The sequence below is a fragment of the Gymnoscopelus braueri genome (genome assembly GCF_963280865.1).
Source record: "Gymnoscopelus braueri genome assembly, chromosome: 1".
Lineage (NCBI taxonomy): Eukaryota > Metazoa > Chordata > Actinopteri > Myctophiformes > Myctophidae > Gymnoscopelus > Gymnoscopelus braueri.
In genome coordinates this window covers 27,767,034-27,783,232 of record NC_137603.1, presented here as the reverse complement: position 1 = coordinate 27,783,232, position 16,199 = coordinate 27,767,034, and the positions used below count along the sequence as shown (strand labels likewise).

The window sequence follows — 16,199 nt, the reverse complement described above, 5'->3', positions numbered from 1 at the left end:
TACTACAGTGGCTTATGTAGTCCAGCTGCTGTTGTTAGGTTACAATTTGCACAAATACTGTAGGTGGCTGCAAAGCTACATAACTAATCAATTACATTGTAGTCCAGCTGCTGCTGTTAAGTTACAATTTGCACAAATAGGTGGCTGCAAAGCTGCATAACTGATCAATTACATTGTTTTTGTTTTCCAGGCAAACCTTATGAAATGCTCCTGTCATCCTGGCGGTACCTTCTACACCTCAGGCACACAGAAAGAAGTCAAAGTAATGAACTGTGGCTGTCAGTCTGTCATTGACATGAGTTCTGGCTGGCTCCAGTGTGCTCCCCCAGTGTTATGAAACCATCAGTTAAACTATGCTTTTTACATAAATGCCCCTATGGTGTGGACTTAATTATTCATACGTTGCATACCATGTGTTATCTAATAAATTATGAGGAATGAATCCAATTCTTTTATCTCTTTGTGTGTAAAGTTCAAGGTAGGCTACCAATATAGTTCAAATGCAAACAGGTTAAGTCCTAGTGTAACCTTCACATTTCAAGTAGGTGAAAACAAAGATAAACGGCTCAAACTGAATATCTTTAATTGTGTAAAGTTGAGCGTTTTATCTATAATGTAGTTAACACACAGCAGGGAAAAGGGTTGTCATGTGTATCATAGGCCTACTGTTCTGCAGTGCAGAAACGGCAACAAGTGTTTTGGATCAGAAAGCACTGTGCAAATCTGAATGTACTGCACATCCATTTGTACACTGAATCTGTTGGTTCTCAACAGATTCATAATTCAATTTATTCATCAATCTATATTATTATAGTTATTATTAGTTCTCTCGTCAGTGTATCTGTTTACCGTATGGCACTGTTTGTTTACTCTTTCGGACAACTTTCGTTTTTTTTCCTTCCCATTCCATTATCGAGCCGTTTTCCATTGTGAGCCTGGGAAGGTATTAGAAGTATTGATATTCTGAATATAATTTTCTGCTATTTCTGGCTTAAGCCTGGTCTATACTTCATCTAGCAGCACTGGAAATAACAGATTTTCAACTGAGAAAAGTGTACAGAGATCATGCAGCAATAAAGTTAGAAAAGAGGACTTTTTCAACAGTCACCATCATGGACAAACTAGATCAATCAATACATTGAATGATAAAAAAAAAAAGAGAGAGATTTAACTGTATATAACTTATATAATGTCATGTTCTGCTTTTTGGTTGCTGACTTCATGCACTTAAGGTCCTAGTCCTCACCTTGTGTTGTGACACATACATACATTAGTCATACACCTAATGTTAATGGTATGTTACACAATGTATACCAGTCTATCTTATACAACGTATATAATGCCCACAAGGGGGAAGCTTATTTGGACATTTTTCCAATTAAGTACTGTAGACCAGCATTTAACTGAAAAATCATTATTTTGAGTTTGTTATGCATTTAATTATATCCTGGCTCACTTATTTATGGTCCTGGCCAAGGTCTTGAATGTGCACTCATCTGAAGTATGCGTTGGGTTAGATCACAAGTGTTTCAGCTTGAAAAAATGCCTCAGCACCAGTGTCCATGTCTCTGATTTTGAGTGGTTTGCGTTTGCTTTGCATTATGCATTAAGATAACCATTCATAAGTAGTTTGGAAATAATCAGCCAGGGGCACCCCGGTGGATCACAGAGTAAGAGCACATACTAAATTATACAGTAAGTAAGGCTAAAGTCCTTCTCACAGCTGGCACGAGTTAGAGACAGAAAAGACCCGAGGCTCTTTGCTGCATGTCATCCCCCACCTATCTCCTGCTTTTCCGATCTCTCTTCGCACTGTACTGTATCTATCATAATAAAGAAATGCCAAAAAAATAAATAAAAAAATAAAAAAAATTATCTAGTTGGACAAGTTGATTTCAATTTATCATCAACTCATCAAGAGCTTATGTTACCAAATTATTGTCATATCACAGCTGGTATCAGTCTATGCCATGTCCAGGAGGCCAGTCAATTTTTTATTAGCATTTGCATTCGACCGTGACCTACAGCACTGATTGTTATGCTGTCTTGAGTTTGGACCTGTGTGAGTGCATGCAATTAGGCTGGTCATTGCATGCCTGGCACCAGATAAAGGAGGCATTAGATCACTGAGTGTGTTTTTCACCCAACTCTGTCCTCAGATACTGTGAGAGTTTTGGCCAGCCATTACGAAGAAGACGCCGTAGGGGGAGAAGAAGCTTGGCTCCTCTTTGAATTTCCCCCCAAAAAACATTGAATTGAACTTGAACTTTTAAATTAGTTTTTCTTCTTTCAAGTTTTTGCAGCAATTTGCCAGTTTGTCCTTCTTGTGGAAACTATTATCATCTTACATAAGAGGGCATTTCTAAATCAACACCATCACTTCCATATTGTCCAATTTGGGGGGTATTTTGGAAGTCTCCATGTTTTTCTTTCCAAGGTTTTCCCAATAACTACCTTAAAACACATTGGGTGCCGGGATTTTTTAATAACAACTTACCGTGGGTGCCAGCATTCTCCCCATTGACTGCGCTTTGCTGTTTAAAGCTCTAGACTCCACGACGAGCAAATCCACGTAAATAATAATAATACATTTTATTTGTAATGCACTTTTCATTCACAAGGAATCTCAGAGTGCCTCATGGTAAAACATCATCAATCATATAAAGTTAAAAGCATCCATTCATGTAGCGCAATGACCCTGGCTACATCCTGGAACGATAACAATTCATCGCGAGTTACAACGGGGGGGGGGGGGGGATCGCGCATCGCGCATGACCGGTTTTCCCCACCGGAAACAGATTCGGAGATACAGACGTATTAAAGAAGAAAATAGACAGGAAGAGGATGGGGAGCCTTTTTTTTTTTTCCGGTGATCCATTTGGCCTATCCTTCTCCGGATCACAATGGGTACTCCCAGAGCTGCTCCAGCCCCTCCCGTGTGGAAAAAAAAAAAAAAAAAAAAAAAGACACCAAAACCGTTTCAATACGGTTTTGGCACTCCGCGTAACTATTTGCACCTTTTGCAAAACCGTTTATATACGGTTTTGGCACCCCATGTGTTAAGAATGGACTAGTGAGACTTAGTTAATCGGAGTAAAGTGGTTTGAGGGATTATTGACTATGTCTATGTCTGTTCCCCCCCCATACTGTCCTGGAAGTGTTAGGCTATTTCTATTTGGCTTTCACTATTTACATACAGTAGCATAAAGTAAATACAAGCCAACTAAGGCAACTCGCACACACACCTGACTTTGACTTTTTTGTCCATTTTCGTGACGGTTAAAATGACAGAAACTACATTGATTCCCAGCATCATATTGCAGGATGACAACACTCTCTCTGTAACTGACGTCACAGGCTAGCCACATGAAGTCCGAGATCCACAGTGGAGCCATGCCGTTCCCATGTGGATCCCGAGATCCACAAGATTAGAATCATTATTACTATTATTATGATTTATTTTGTGGTATGTGCAGTCAACAACATTATCACATGTCACATACCAAACTTTGGATAAATAGTGTTTTCCTCCACTGCCCATGTAAGAGTGTCAACAGTACTTAGGAGTAGTAGGAGTCAGACATTGGTCAAGTCCTTGTTTGGGTTTTCTTGGCCAGGGTTTGGCAAGCCGGCACTGGGTTCATGCTCACAGTGCTACCGTCCCCATGGCCCCCAAGTCTAAGATCCAGAACGTGGGAAGCGCCCATGCAGTGCACCAGCCTGCTCACAGAATCTACGTAACCAGAGAGACAGGATGCTGGAAAGAGACAGAAAATGTTGAAACTGAAGAGCTATTACTAATGACCCACATTCTTTATTCAATCTGTTCTTTTCCCTATTTCACAGGCCTCTCTCAAGGGGTTTGGAATGCCAAATTTGATAGACATATGCTAATGCTTCAGACAGTGGGGAGAAGAACTGATGGTGTTGTCATCACTATGAGCTGTTTGTCAGGAGATATCTTGCATGCCAGACTAGACCGCCATAGTCAGTTGGCCTCACTCGCTAAAGTTTACCTAAATCCCATGCAACCTTTGTAGTGTCTTTTACAGAGACAGAAGTTTTGCATGTTGTTGCCTATTCTAACAGTATCTCTGGCATTCATTATCTAGTGAGCCCTGACTTCATCGGGAGAGGAACAGGTGTCATCGGTGTCTGAGTTGGTGTTATTGTATCCTTTCGTGTCGTGTTTGACATCTCGTGCTCCATTTGAATGTATCACCAGGGCAAAGATCCATGCCTTTCCTGTCCATCAGCTTCACGGGGGGAAAAACACAAATTGGACACAGCAGCAAGTCAAAAGCCCAAGTATAATTCCACATGACTTACACAGCCAAAAACACTTCACTGTTAGCATTCTTTCTGCCACAGTTTGTGCATGGAGGGATTTGACAGTTTGCCTTGTCAAACTGTTTTACGCTGTGTCCTGGGGAGGCAAATGATCTACTGGGTGACCCTTGTATACCTCCGAGACATCTAGTGCTCGGCTTTTGTCTGTTTACTTTGCTTTGTAGGACATTTATTGTCAACTGTGCATCGTGCGTTGATGCCATGATGGACTTGTTTATTCATAGGCGTTCAACATGTTTTTACACCGTGTTTGTTTTACTGGAGTGATCATTGTAAACACACTGTTTGGAAGGAGACATTTTTGCATTCTCAGGATACAAATAGTTTTCCTCACTGACTCATGTAGAAACGTATGAAATAAGAAGATGGATGGTGCACAGGTCAGGATGGCGTTCCCCCATAGACTCCTTGTTTCTCCTTGTTGTTGTTTTTTTGTTTCCACACTTATAAATAATATTTTTGTCTCATGGTGACACATCAGATAAGGATCTCTTCCCTGTAGATACAAGAAGCAGCACATGTGCTCATCTTTTTTTAGTAATGATTGATGACATACATTTTCTCTGTCCTTCTCTCTCCTTTCGTATCAATTGGTGACACAGATCATGACATGCATGATGCTGTACAGTTTGACTAGCCATTGTTCAAAGCAGTTGATCGCCTGGAATCATGTTTTGATCTTTGAGATCATGACCCAGGAAGGACGCCCACTGGCCTCAGTCCTTTGACCCTTGAAAGGCATTCACTCTTGTCTGTTTCGCCTTGTGGTTTCAATGCTTGTTTTTCTCCCTCTCTCAACCCCTGCATTCTTCTTCTCCACTGGGCCAGTCGCACTTTCATACTGGTCTCTGATAGGGCTTTCTCTCCCTCCCTCCTCCCTTCCCCTGATGTCCACATCTTTCCTTCCCTCTTTCCTTTCCTCTTGCCCTTCGTTCCCCTGTCTGTTTGTTTCCATCTTCCTTCTCATCCATCTGTCTTTTCATGCATCTCTTTCTAGTCTCTTGAGCTAAAGCCCAGACTCCATTATCAGAACGGGGATGAGGGGATGAGCTGACCATGGTCAACTTGCCCTTCACATATCTCACAAGGCAAACAACAGGATCAGAGGCTGATTATTTAGAATGGAAAAAAACATGTGCACGCATGCACACGCATAGTCCATCTGCTGCAAAACGCTCAGAGAGATGTGACACTGCTATCCCAGTTCCTCTGCTTGTTTGTCTGAGTTTATTTATGACCATGTTTCATACTCCTCCATTCTTTACATTGGACCCCATTCAGTCTAGTCTTTTAGATCTGTCTGAGTAATCTTAATCTATTAGCTTGACCTCTGCCAGCTTGAGCTGCACTACAGCATATTTTCAAAGTTTTTATGTCTTTGTCCTGTCAACCAAGGCTTCTATGGCTAGATTCCCACTAATGCAAGTATCATCAGAGGAACGCTATGTTCCTCTGATGATAGCTAATGTAAGCATTTCTGTCGGTGTCGAGAAAATGGGTTATCTAAATGAGGCAACATTAACGTCAGACTCCCTAATTCCTTTATGATATACTGTAAGGCAGAGATCCAACAGTACTTGTGTTCATCGGAGGCGAACTATTTACACAGTAAAAGCTATTTAGATTGGAGGCTAGAAAGCGGATTTGTATAATAGTTTACAGGAAAGGAGGTTATTCCTTTGCGTGGGTCTGACCCAGGATAAGTTAGAGATGCACTGCTGCCCTCCACCTGGTCAAGGGTCTCATTGGAAGCTGCTATCTGTGATTGCGGGCGTTCACTTCAGCCATGTTTTTATTCACTGGATTTATGACATTGAAGGTATTAATATGTAAACTTGAATGTTTACAGATGAGCTATTATCTGTAAACATTCCAGTAAGTAGACATTCACGTACTGTAAACAGGGCTGAATTTTTTGACAAACTCGAAACCAAATTGTTTACATGTTGTGGCTTTAAAGGAAAGTGTCACCTTTTTAGATGTTCATTCTCTGTGATTCATGACATAATATTAATAACTATTCTTTAATTATTGAGTTATACAGTATTGTATCTATAAGTTACCACTATATCTAAAAACAAATCTTTCTTAAACATCTTGAAAAGTCATGACAATCTGCAGAAACCGCTGGTAGGATTCTTTGTTTTTTCTGGAAGTTGTGCTAGAGTACTATAATCCCCCCTCTAAAGAAGAGGGAAATAATGTTGTCCCTCGTGGTGGTATTATGGTATAGTATAGCAGTTGTGTTGATTTAGCAGATGTTTGAGGTGTTTTACGTACATTTCCCAATAAAACTCTCAGACTGCAGCCAATTCTAGGCTCTAGTTGTAGAAATCCATGCCATAATAAATATCAGAGACCATAGAATGGATGCCAAACAGCGGAATCGTATAAAAACATGCTGAATAATGTCTGAGGCATGAACTATCATCTTATCTAGGAATGACTCAGAATGTAGATATAGATCAAATCTGCGGTCCAACACCAAGGGTTTATCTTTGCTTGACCCCCTTTGTTACAGTACATTCACCTTCCTTCTGGTAAGACTCTGCAGACTCTGGGTGCTGGGAAATAGAGCAGTTTTGGTTTCATTCTCTAGTAATTACAGTAGCTTGTTTGCTACTGATCATTCAAACTGTAAGGTCCAAATGGAAAGCACTGTGGTGTTGTATTGTGTCAGGCTCAAAGGAAAGAAATCAGTAGCTAATCTAATAACAGACTAACAGAGTATTTTACTTCAGAAGGGGAGTATACTTGGTGGTGGATGGGTGTTCATGGCTGGTCATTTATAAATTGTTGGCACTTCTGTCTTGGTGTTTATGTCTGTGGCTGTTTATGTGTTTTCCTCCGAAAGCTTGCAGTACAGTAGGTACTGTAGCCGCTTTAATGGCTTTAGCCGAGCACCGGCATGTGGAGAGCTATTTTTGCAGACAGCAGGTGCTTTACTCTTCAATGCGAAATGGGGAGAAAATGGTAGTCCCCTTTCAAAACACATCCAGACAGAGAAAGAGGGAGTGGCCTGAAGCACTCCGTTTGGGTTATTTGTTGAAAACATATGACCGGAAAGACATGATTGACTTCACTTGAAACATTTGGCAGCTCTGTGTTGTTTTCCTGATTTTAACAGACTGGTTTAATACAGTAAGTGTCACTCGATGCAGTCCTGTCCCAGAGTTTCAAGATTCCCGAAAGAGCTTTCTAATGCCGATACTCATGAAGCGACACTCAGCAAATCCAGTTGCCCAGATGCTGTAGTTTTAAAAGGCTCGTATTTGTTTGATGATCTGATTGTGCAATTTCTCTCATGTCTTTGCAGAAATTGGCCCCCGGTGTGAACCAGTTTGCCTACACCTGTGTTCAGGACCATCCCATCTGGACCAACCAACAATTCTGGGAGGCCACGTTCTACAGCGAAGTCCAGAGCCAGATCCGGGCTCTGTATCTTACTGCCGCAGTGGAGAAAGTGAGCATCACTGCAAGAATCAAGGTAATTGCAAAGACCCAGCAATTATATCCCTCCCTCTGTCCATTTCACCTTGTCCTCCAACCCACTGTAGGGCTGGGTGATATGACATCAAATCAATATCACCATTATTGCAAACCTTTTCCTCAATTTGTGTTTCGGGTGTAGCGATCGATAGTTCCATTTCGAGGCTAAATACAGACGAGGGTCGCCGGTCCTCTCGCCCGTCTTTTCTCTCAGGGTGTGATCCCATAGCCTTTCATCTTGCCAGACTTTCCCACAAGGCAGTGGGACGGTGGTTGGTCAGTTCCCGGGCCGTGCCCCCTGCGCATCAAACCTCTGGGGACCACCGCAGCTCCGAAAGCTCCAACTCTCAGGGGGTGCTCCCATAGCCTTTTGTCTCCCCAGACTTTCCCACAAGGCAGTGGGACGGTGGTTGGTCAGTTGCCAGGGCATGTCTGTTACACGTGAGCCCACACATCCGTCCTCTGGAGACCGCCGCAGCTCCGAGGTGACTGCGTCAGGCATCCTGAACTGGTGGCAAGCAAACTGCCACTGTGGTAGCCAACCCAAGGCACAGCCAGGAAGGGAAAGAGGCGCACCACCTACACAGACACACTGCGGCGCGACAGCAGAGCTAAAACACCTGAGTTGGTGTTGGCTAATCCGCACTCTCGCATCGCCCGCATTTGCCTCGATTATGATTAATGAACGAGTATTAAAAAGTATATATATAGTGAAAATAGCTGATCTACAAATTCACTATGTGTCTTGCGACACCTTGTGAGCTTGTAGATTGGCTAGATATTGGTTAGATATTTTCACTATTTTTGCATGGCACCATTGTCCAACAAAGTTTAAAATAGTGGTTAAGTCTTTAATCAGACGATTTAGTCTATTATTTAAAAAAAAACGATTAGTTTTGTGTTGATTTGTTTATATATAAGAAAAAAATATGTAAAAAAATACTTTGCTTCTCGATTATTCGGTTATACTGTACTGTAAGTCTGTTATAGGTTATAAATATCGGTTTCAATATATTTGGTTAAATGCCCAGCTCTAAGCCACTGTGCATGTTTCTTGCAGGACCAGGCTCCTCTGCTCCCAGCCAGCAGAGATGGAGAGCATACAGCGATGGACCTTGCAGCAGAGCAGCTGCGTGCATGGCCCGGCCTGAGTAAGGAGAAGCAGCTGGAGCTGGTGAAGAATGAGGAGAGCACAGTGTTCAGCCAGGCCATTCACTACGCCAGCCTCATGGTCTATCTACTGGTACCCCTGGATACTAGCAAGATCAAGCTTCTCCGCAACGCTCCTGTTGCCGACTGGGAGAGCGGCAGCAATAGCATTGTCACCAACAGGTCAGGATAATGGCAACCGGGTGTTCAACAGGGGGTCCGGGACCCCTAGGGGGTCCCCAGAGTTACTACAGGAGGGCCGCCAAATCTTTGTGTGATATGATTGGCAATTTTTTGGCAAAGTATATGTGTAGAGGGGAAAAAGAGCAGACCAAGTAAAAAAAAGGTTTAATCTGAAACGCAATCAATATTACAACTTACATTTAAGGCATTTAGCAGACGCTCTTATCCAGAGTGCAAGATCAGAGTGAATGGCATGAACCCTAGTCAACAAACAGGGTAAATGGTCAAGTAACTAGAGTGCCAGGATGGCAATGAAGTGCTGCAATGTAACTAGGATACCAGGTACTAAACGGGGTGAAACCCAATCGTACCAAAATACATGGTATAACTCCATATATCCTATATGGAGTTACTATATATCAAGGAGGATTATAAAAGTTTGTCTGTATCAGAAGTTACTTTGGACAGGTGGAAAACTATAGTTAAACTTGCCGAGTGACTCGTTACTTTACCTGGGTAATTGGGTTACACCTTCTGATAGGTGTGCTTGAAATTATAATCCTGCTAGTGTTTCAGAAGCGTGAGCATGAAAAAATGTCAACGTTGCCTGCGCATATTTGTACAATCCCTTAACTAGGAATTGCCGGCCGCCTTGTGGCCCGGTGGTACATGTCCAGTATGCGGCCCGGTGGTTTCTGGTCTAAACGACATCCTTCTATCCTATCCTACTATAATAATCCTATCCTGCTATAATCCACAATTAAGACTGTTGTGGTTGGAAATGCCCTCATGCCCGGATCCTCCGCGTCATCAGCGCCCATACCCTAGGTGGGTTTGGCGAAAGGGCCTACTCTGTGTGGAGTTTGCATGTTCTCCCCGTGTCTCCTAGGGTAGTTAATACCCTCACAAAAACATGCAGTTATCCTGGTCGCTATACCGCCTCCCCCATGACAGTCGGGGCGCCTGATGGAGGGGAAAGAAACTGGTTGGAATAACGTGTTCCTTCCACGCGCTATGTCCAACCGGGGAAACTCCCCCCTGTCAGGTGACAAGAAGCTCAGTTGGCTCTCATGCATTGAAGGAGGCATGAGCTCGGCTCTGGGCTCCCTAGGCTGGCGGGGGGAGTGTAGCGCCCAGGATCACTTAGATAATTGGCACCGGGTGAAAAAGGGTTACAAAAATCGTGGGCTAAAATTTCTTTTTTTTAATAAAAATGCACAATTGGCATTGACCATTGGCACAGTTATAAAGGACTTTGATGACCCAGAAAGGTTGGGCTGCACATACTGTAGCCTGTATACACTTGGTGCACTGTGTGTGGTCAGTAAAGCACCCATATGTACAGTACATGTGTGTGGTCAGTAAAGCACCCATATCTACATGTGTGTGGTCAGTAAAGCACAGAAGCTTTTAATTAGAAAACAAACAGTCTCAACAATTGTGTCAGAAACAACCAACAGTATAGCACTCGCATCCTACAATTACATAACGACCAATCGGAGAACTGGGACTTGTATACAGTAACTACTGTTGTCATGCATTTTTCAGCTCCGTGGTTTAGGATATTGATCTGAAATTGGTAGAAGCTGATGTTTTACTTTTCTAAAATTGAATTAGCAGTTGCGTTCCCAAGTCTCAAGTCTGCACATAGTTTAATTGTGAGTGTGTTTCATTTACAGTAAATGTTACTGTGTGCCACCATGGACAGCTCCTGCATTGTTAACTTCAGAAACACCTAAATGTAACTCTCACTATTAACATTACCTTCAGCTTTGTTTACCTGTCAGAACGGCTGCTTTGTAAAAGATACATTGTCCAATTTCAGAAAGGAGAAACAATCACATACTGAAAAATTAGCCCCCTACTGTACATTTAAAATAATGAATTCATAATGTTTTGGTCACTCAGACCTCAATGCCTAATGAATGTCTGTGTGATTGTAACATTGGGAATTTGTGAATTCAGTTGTGGTAGCTAAACCCCCCCCTCCCCCCCTCTCTCCCCCTCACCTTTTTTTATACAACTTCATATTCCAGAAAAGTCAACCACAACTCACAAGTTATAAATCATTGTGACCAACTCGGGTTTTGTAAGGTAGAAGGATCACAGCGTTATCTGGAGAAAGCCTCAAGTTCTTGATTTGGGAGTATGTGTCCCTTCCTAATAAGGCGATGATAGGTGTGTGGGTGGATGTGGCATTGGTCACAGCGTACATGATTCTGTGCGATTATAGCCAAATGCAACACAGCACTTCCTTCCATTTCCACATCCGTTCTGTCTTCTGTGGGCTTATGCTGTCTTACCACACTCTGGAGTAACGCTTACATACTACTTCACTTTGGAAGTTTAAAACCCGCAGGGTGTTGTCAATTTCCACTCAACAAGAGACCAAAGTCAATTTCCACTCAACAAGAGACCAAAGAAAATAGAAGTGAAAGTGATTTCTGTAAAATGAACCAAATCTGGGCTTTTCTTAGAAACTGAGGTGGTGAAGCCAAGGATTCATATCTGGATTATCTGTGATTATTGCTCCACAGTAGCACTAGCCTTTCATCGGTGGATCTCCTGCAGGAAATATTGGACATGAGAGCTTTGCAGAATATTCACAGCCAAATGTTCACATGCAAAATATCTAAATGTATTCCCAAATATACACATTTACCCTGGGACACTGTGAGAGTGTTTGTTTTGTTTCCATATCTGTTGAAAGGAAGGAGAGACTGGGAACTTAATTGGTTTCTGACCAGGACATGTTGTTGCTTTCATTGCTTTATATGAATATATTGTCTTGTATGAAACATTATGTGTGGCCAAGAACACTTCAGTGATTGAGCCTAGCATCTTGTGCCAGTCTGCTGGAATTACTTAGGCATTGTCACAGACACAGTGCTTAAACTGTCTTAAACGCGAGTCATGCCAACAGTTTTTTTCATTTAAAAATCTGTTATTTTTCTCAGCAGATACTTGTCTTGAGTATAAAACAGCCATAGACCTCATTCAATATGTAAAGAATAATGACTTGCTGTTCATTACCCTGTTTATTTCACAGCTATGTACTAGAAATCAGTAATTTGACAGAAAATAAAAAAACAAAATGATTTTATTGATTTAAAAGCTTCCGCTAAAATAAATAGTCTGTTTAATTCTAGGTTTGGCTCTGTTTGCATACTGCAGCAACGTAAACCTTCTTAAGATTAGCCTACATTCAGCTGGAGCAGGACCAGCGTGTAGCTGTATATTATCCCCACTTATTTCACGTCTACTTACAATTACTCCATTAAGTAAGCTTATTAGCTTACAAGTTTCCACTTCCATTGCTGTTATCAGGAAATAACAGACCGCAGAATGCTGTGATTGAGCGATCAGGATCGAGCATTCAGCCAAGCCGTGTAATATAAATCTTCACATCCAACTCTGTCAACACGCAGCTTACTGAGACAACACTCCATGTGCCTATCAATCACCTCACTGCTCCAAATTCACTAATTAATGCTTGTGGGACTGTGTGTGTTCTGCAGCATTGCCGGCAGTGTGGCAGAGAGCTTTGACACAGAAAGCGGGTTTGAGGACTCTGAAACCAGTGACGTGGCCAACTCCGTGGTCAGGTTCATTGCTCGCTTTATTGACAAGGTGTGCACTGAGAGCGGCGTGACCCAGGATCACATTAAGAGTCTTCACAGCATGATCCCAGGTAGTACTCATACTGTTGCACAAGCTGTGCCCTGAATTCATTATTCCTCAGCTGTCACTGTCCTATTTCTCTCAGCTTTGCATGGTAACGCTTTTCACCTCAAACTCCTTTCGAAAGAAGCACATACAAAATTGGATGTGTGTATTCTAAGCACATAGTAGTACCTGAGCTGATTAACTCCTGACATGGGAGTTGCCCTTTTAAATCTGTAAATATAAGCTGTGGTCGTAAGTAGACGTGCACATAAACGTATGTACTGTACATGCACGCACAGTATGGATGTGCGATTGTGTGTGTATGTATGTGTGTTCATGTGTATGGATGTGACACCTTGGTAATTATCTTGTAACCCACAGGCATCGTGGCAATGCAGATGGAAACTTTGGAGGCTGTACACAGGGAGAGCAGGAGGCTGCCTCCTATTCAGAAAGTGAGTAGTGCCTTAAGGGTGATTTATACTATACTGCGTGCAAGTGTCGCACACTGAAAATAGCTGATCTACAAGCTCACAGCACAATACCAATTTTGGTGCGTGACAAGTATAAATCAGCAACCAAGTATAGCAACCACATTATTAGATTAGACTGGGTTTGGAGTAACAATTACACATGTGTAATTCAGGGAATGTGTCTGCCTTCTTTTTGTCTAAAACGCATCAATAGTTTGAAAGTGTAGCCTAGCTTTTGATGCCTATACAGAATCACATGACATGTGAATGACCTCAATCTGTGTACAGTAATATCAGGTTTAAAGCAACATGTGCAGCTTATGGCTCATAGTATCGCTTTGATGTGTTTTAACTGGCGTTTTACTGTAGCTCTTATGCAAAGAGCTCCTGTTCTCCAGTCATGTCCTTAAGTCATTAAATTATTGTCAGCCAATCACACTTTCATATTTTATCCCTTAGCCTTTTGACTCCCCCCTATTTAACATCTTAATAAATACTCTCACACAAACACAGACAAGCACCATGCCAGTACTGCCGTGGGAGCATCCTGGGAGTGATGGTGAGCAGTCTGTCCAGGCTTTTGGTCTTGCTACTGTATGAAGGCTAACTTAAGATGTGGGGCCTAAGCTTCCCTGGTGTGCTGGCTGCAAGTAGCATGTTAACTGCTGTGGAGTGTAAACAACATTTCCTCTGTATTTATGGCCATAGAACTGAGTGATGGGGATGATGATGATAATATTAATAATAATAACATCAACAACAACAACAACAACAGTGTCAACCTTAATGACGGTAATGATATCATAATTATAGTACCGTAATGATAAAGTTAATCTTTATTGATCTATGTGCTCCAAATTGGCAATTCACCCATTCTAACCATTCGGAGCAGTCGGCAGCCCAATTCTCTAAGGTCAGTTCACTTGCAGGAGTATCTTCTTACCATGCACACCTTTTGGTGTGGGAAGAAACCAGAGCACCTGAAGGGAACCCTCCGTGAACATGGGGAGAACATGCAAACTCCTTCTTGCTCTTGAGGCAACAGTGCTAACTGCTCAACCACCGTGCAAGATTCTATTAGCAGCTGTGTGTGTGAACACGTGTACACATGGCCGTGCGACACACTGCTTGTAAGAGACCCAGCTGGAAGCTGTGTTGAGGTGATGTGGGACTTCCTCTGTCCTGGTCCCACTGTCCCACACAGGACAGATTCAAGGCCAGATTCAAATCTTATTATCTCCTGGCCAGGCCTCAGTGCTCCCAGACAGGCGCTCACTGTGCTGGGGAATGTTGTGACTGACCTAGCATGCCTCCAGGTTCTTTTTGTAATGACGGTGCAACTGACTTTTGCTCTACTGACTTTGGAGGCTTGAAGAGAGTTGAAATAGCACAGAACACAGGCTTCCATCTTTTTTCAACATACATGTATGTGTGAATTGATTAGTTTAGAGGTGGCCTGCTCTATGTAACCCTGGAATTCTTATTTTGGGCATATAAAAAAAGAGAGTGATCTACATAATTATGCTCACAGTCACAACGTCACTATGTGAGGCTTTTTGAGCTTGTAGATCGGCTAATTTGGTTATTTATTGAGAAAGTATATAGGGTTAAGGGGTTAACTTTCAGTGCTCCAAAAAGATATCGAAACTGAGACTCAACACTTCTGAGAATATATACTGGATGTGACACAATTAAGAAATGCTGAGCTGAATCCTTTGAAAATGTGATGAAAGGGCCTGTATAATATATTAATATATAATTTCTGTTGGTCATAGCATTTTATCTCACCCTTCTTGGAAGTTTGAAACAGCTGTTTTCTTTTAAACAGAATGTTCTGGGAATTAATAAACTGAGTTGGCTAATTATACAGATACTGTATGATGCACATATCAGGAAGTGCCCGTCTGTTGAAATACTTAGGAAACCAATGATTGACCAATTTCTCTATGATGCACAGTGTGCATATAACCTGGGTTCTATTTGGGGATGGGGGATCCATGTCTCTGCTTTTTCTTCTTATCACCAGTGGGGATGTTTCTGCTCTGCTTCTGGTCAGACTGAATGAAATACATTGATTTCCTTTTTTTAAATATTCATGTTTGATAATATCACAATGTAACAGTTTGATATGTAACAAGGATCCCTGGCTAATAAGCCAAATATGCCTTAATACATTAGAATTGCCCTCTATAAGAAAAATGTAAAAATTAAAACACCTTAAACATTGTTTTGCTTTTTTTTTTTTATCTTTCACTCAATCTTTCACTCAATAGGGGCAATGCCTGTCACAAGTTGATGATGTCATTTCCCATGTGCGGTCTAGCCCTATGGAATTTATGGAATGCATGTGCAAAAGAAACATTTGAAACATCGATTTGATGCTCATATTAACCTTGGGAAGTATTAAGGAGTGTGGAGTGGAGTGTGGAGTTCTAACAGTTTTCACTAGTGCAAGCAGTTGTGCAGTATAATGGGTTAATCACACTGATTCCATTTTTTTTTGTTTGTGAGAAATGCTGGTGCAAGTGTGTTGTACACCAGGGTGTTTGCCATGTTCCATAAAAGATCATGGCAACAGCACTATTTGTAAATGAATAGTTGATTAATTGATCAACAGAAAATTACTCCAATTGCTAAATTTGCTTCACCAAAATGTGAATGCTTGTCTTTGTTCCATATTATATGATTTTTTTTCAAAGGAAATATTCACACATCAAACGTTCTCATATGCAGGTGCGTTGGACAACATATCAGTTGACCATTCAGGAAGAAGAACCTGCACACTGCTCTTGCCCTGCAGCCTCAAGTTTTTTAAACACAACTATATTAACAGAATTTAACTTGAGGCTGCTGAGTAAGACAGTGTGCAGGTTCTTTCTTCCTGAATTG

General features: G+C 41.7%; 1 protein-coding gene across 4 annotated transcripts in view; it reads left to right on the top strand.

The window, feature by feature from the left end:
• sbf2 (SET binding factor 2) overlaps positions 1-16,199 on the top strand; it is a 134,519-nt gene that overhangs the window by 90,092 nt on the left and 28,228 nt on the right. For all 4 annotated transcript variants that reach the window (XM_080439273.1, XM_080439272.1, XM_080439271.1 and 1 more), the window contains exons 18-21: positions 7,667-7,837; positions 8,900-9,171; positions 12,690-12,862; positions 13,219-13,292. In XM_080439273.1, coding sequence (XP_080295399.1) covers positions 7,667-7,837; positions 8,900-9,171; positions 12,690-12,862; positions 13,219-13,292 — 690 coding nt within the window. The remainder of the gene's footprint in view (positions 1-7,666; positions 7,838-8,899; positions 9,172-12,689; positions 12,863-13,218; positions 13,293-16,199) is intronic.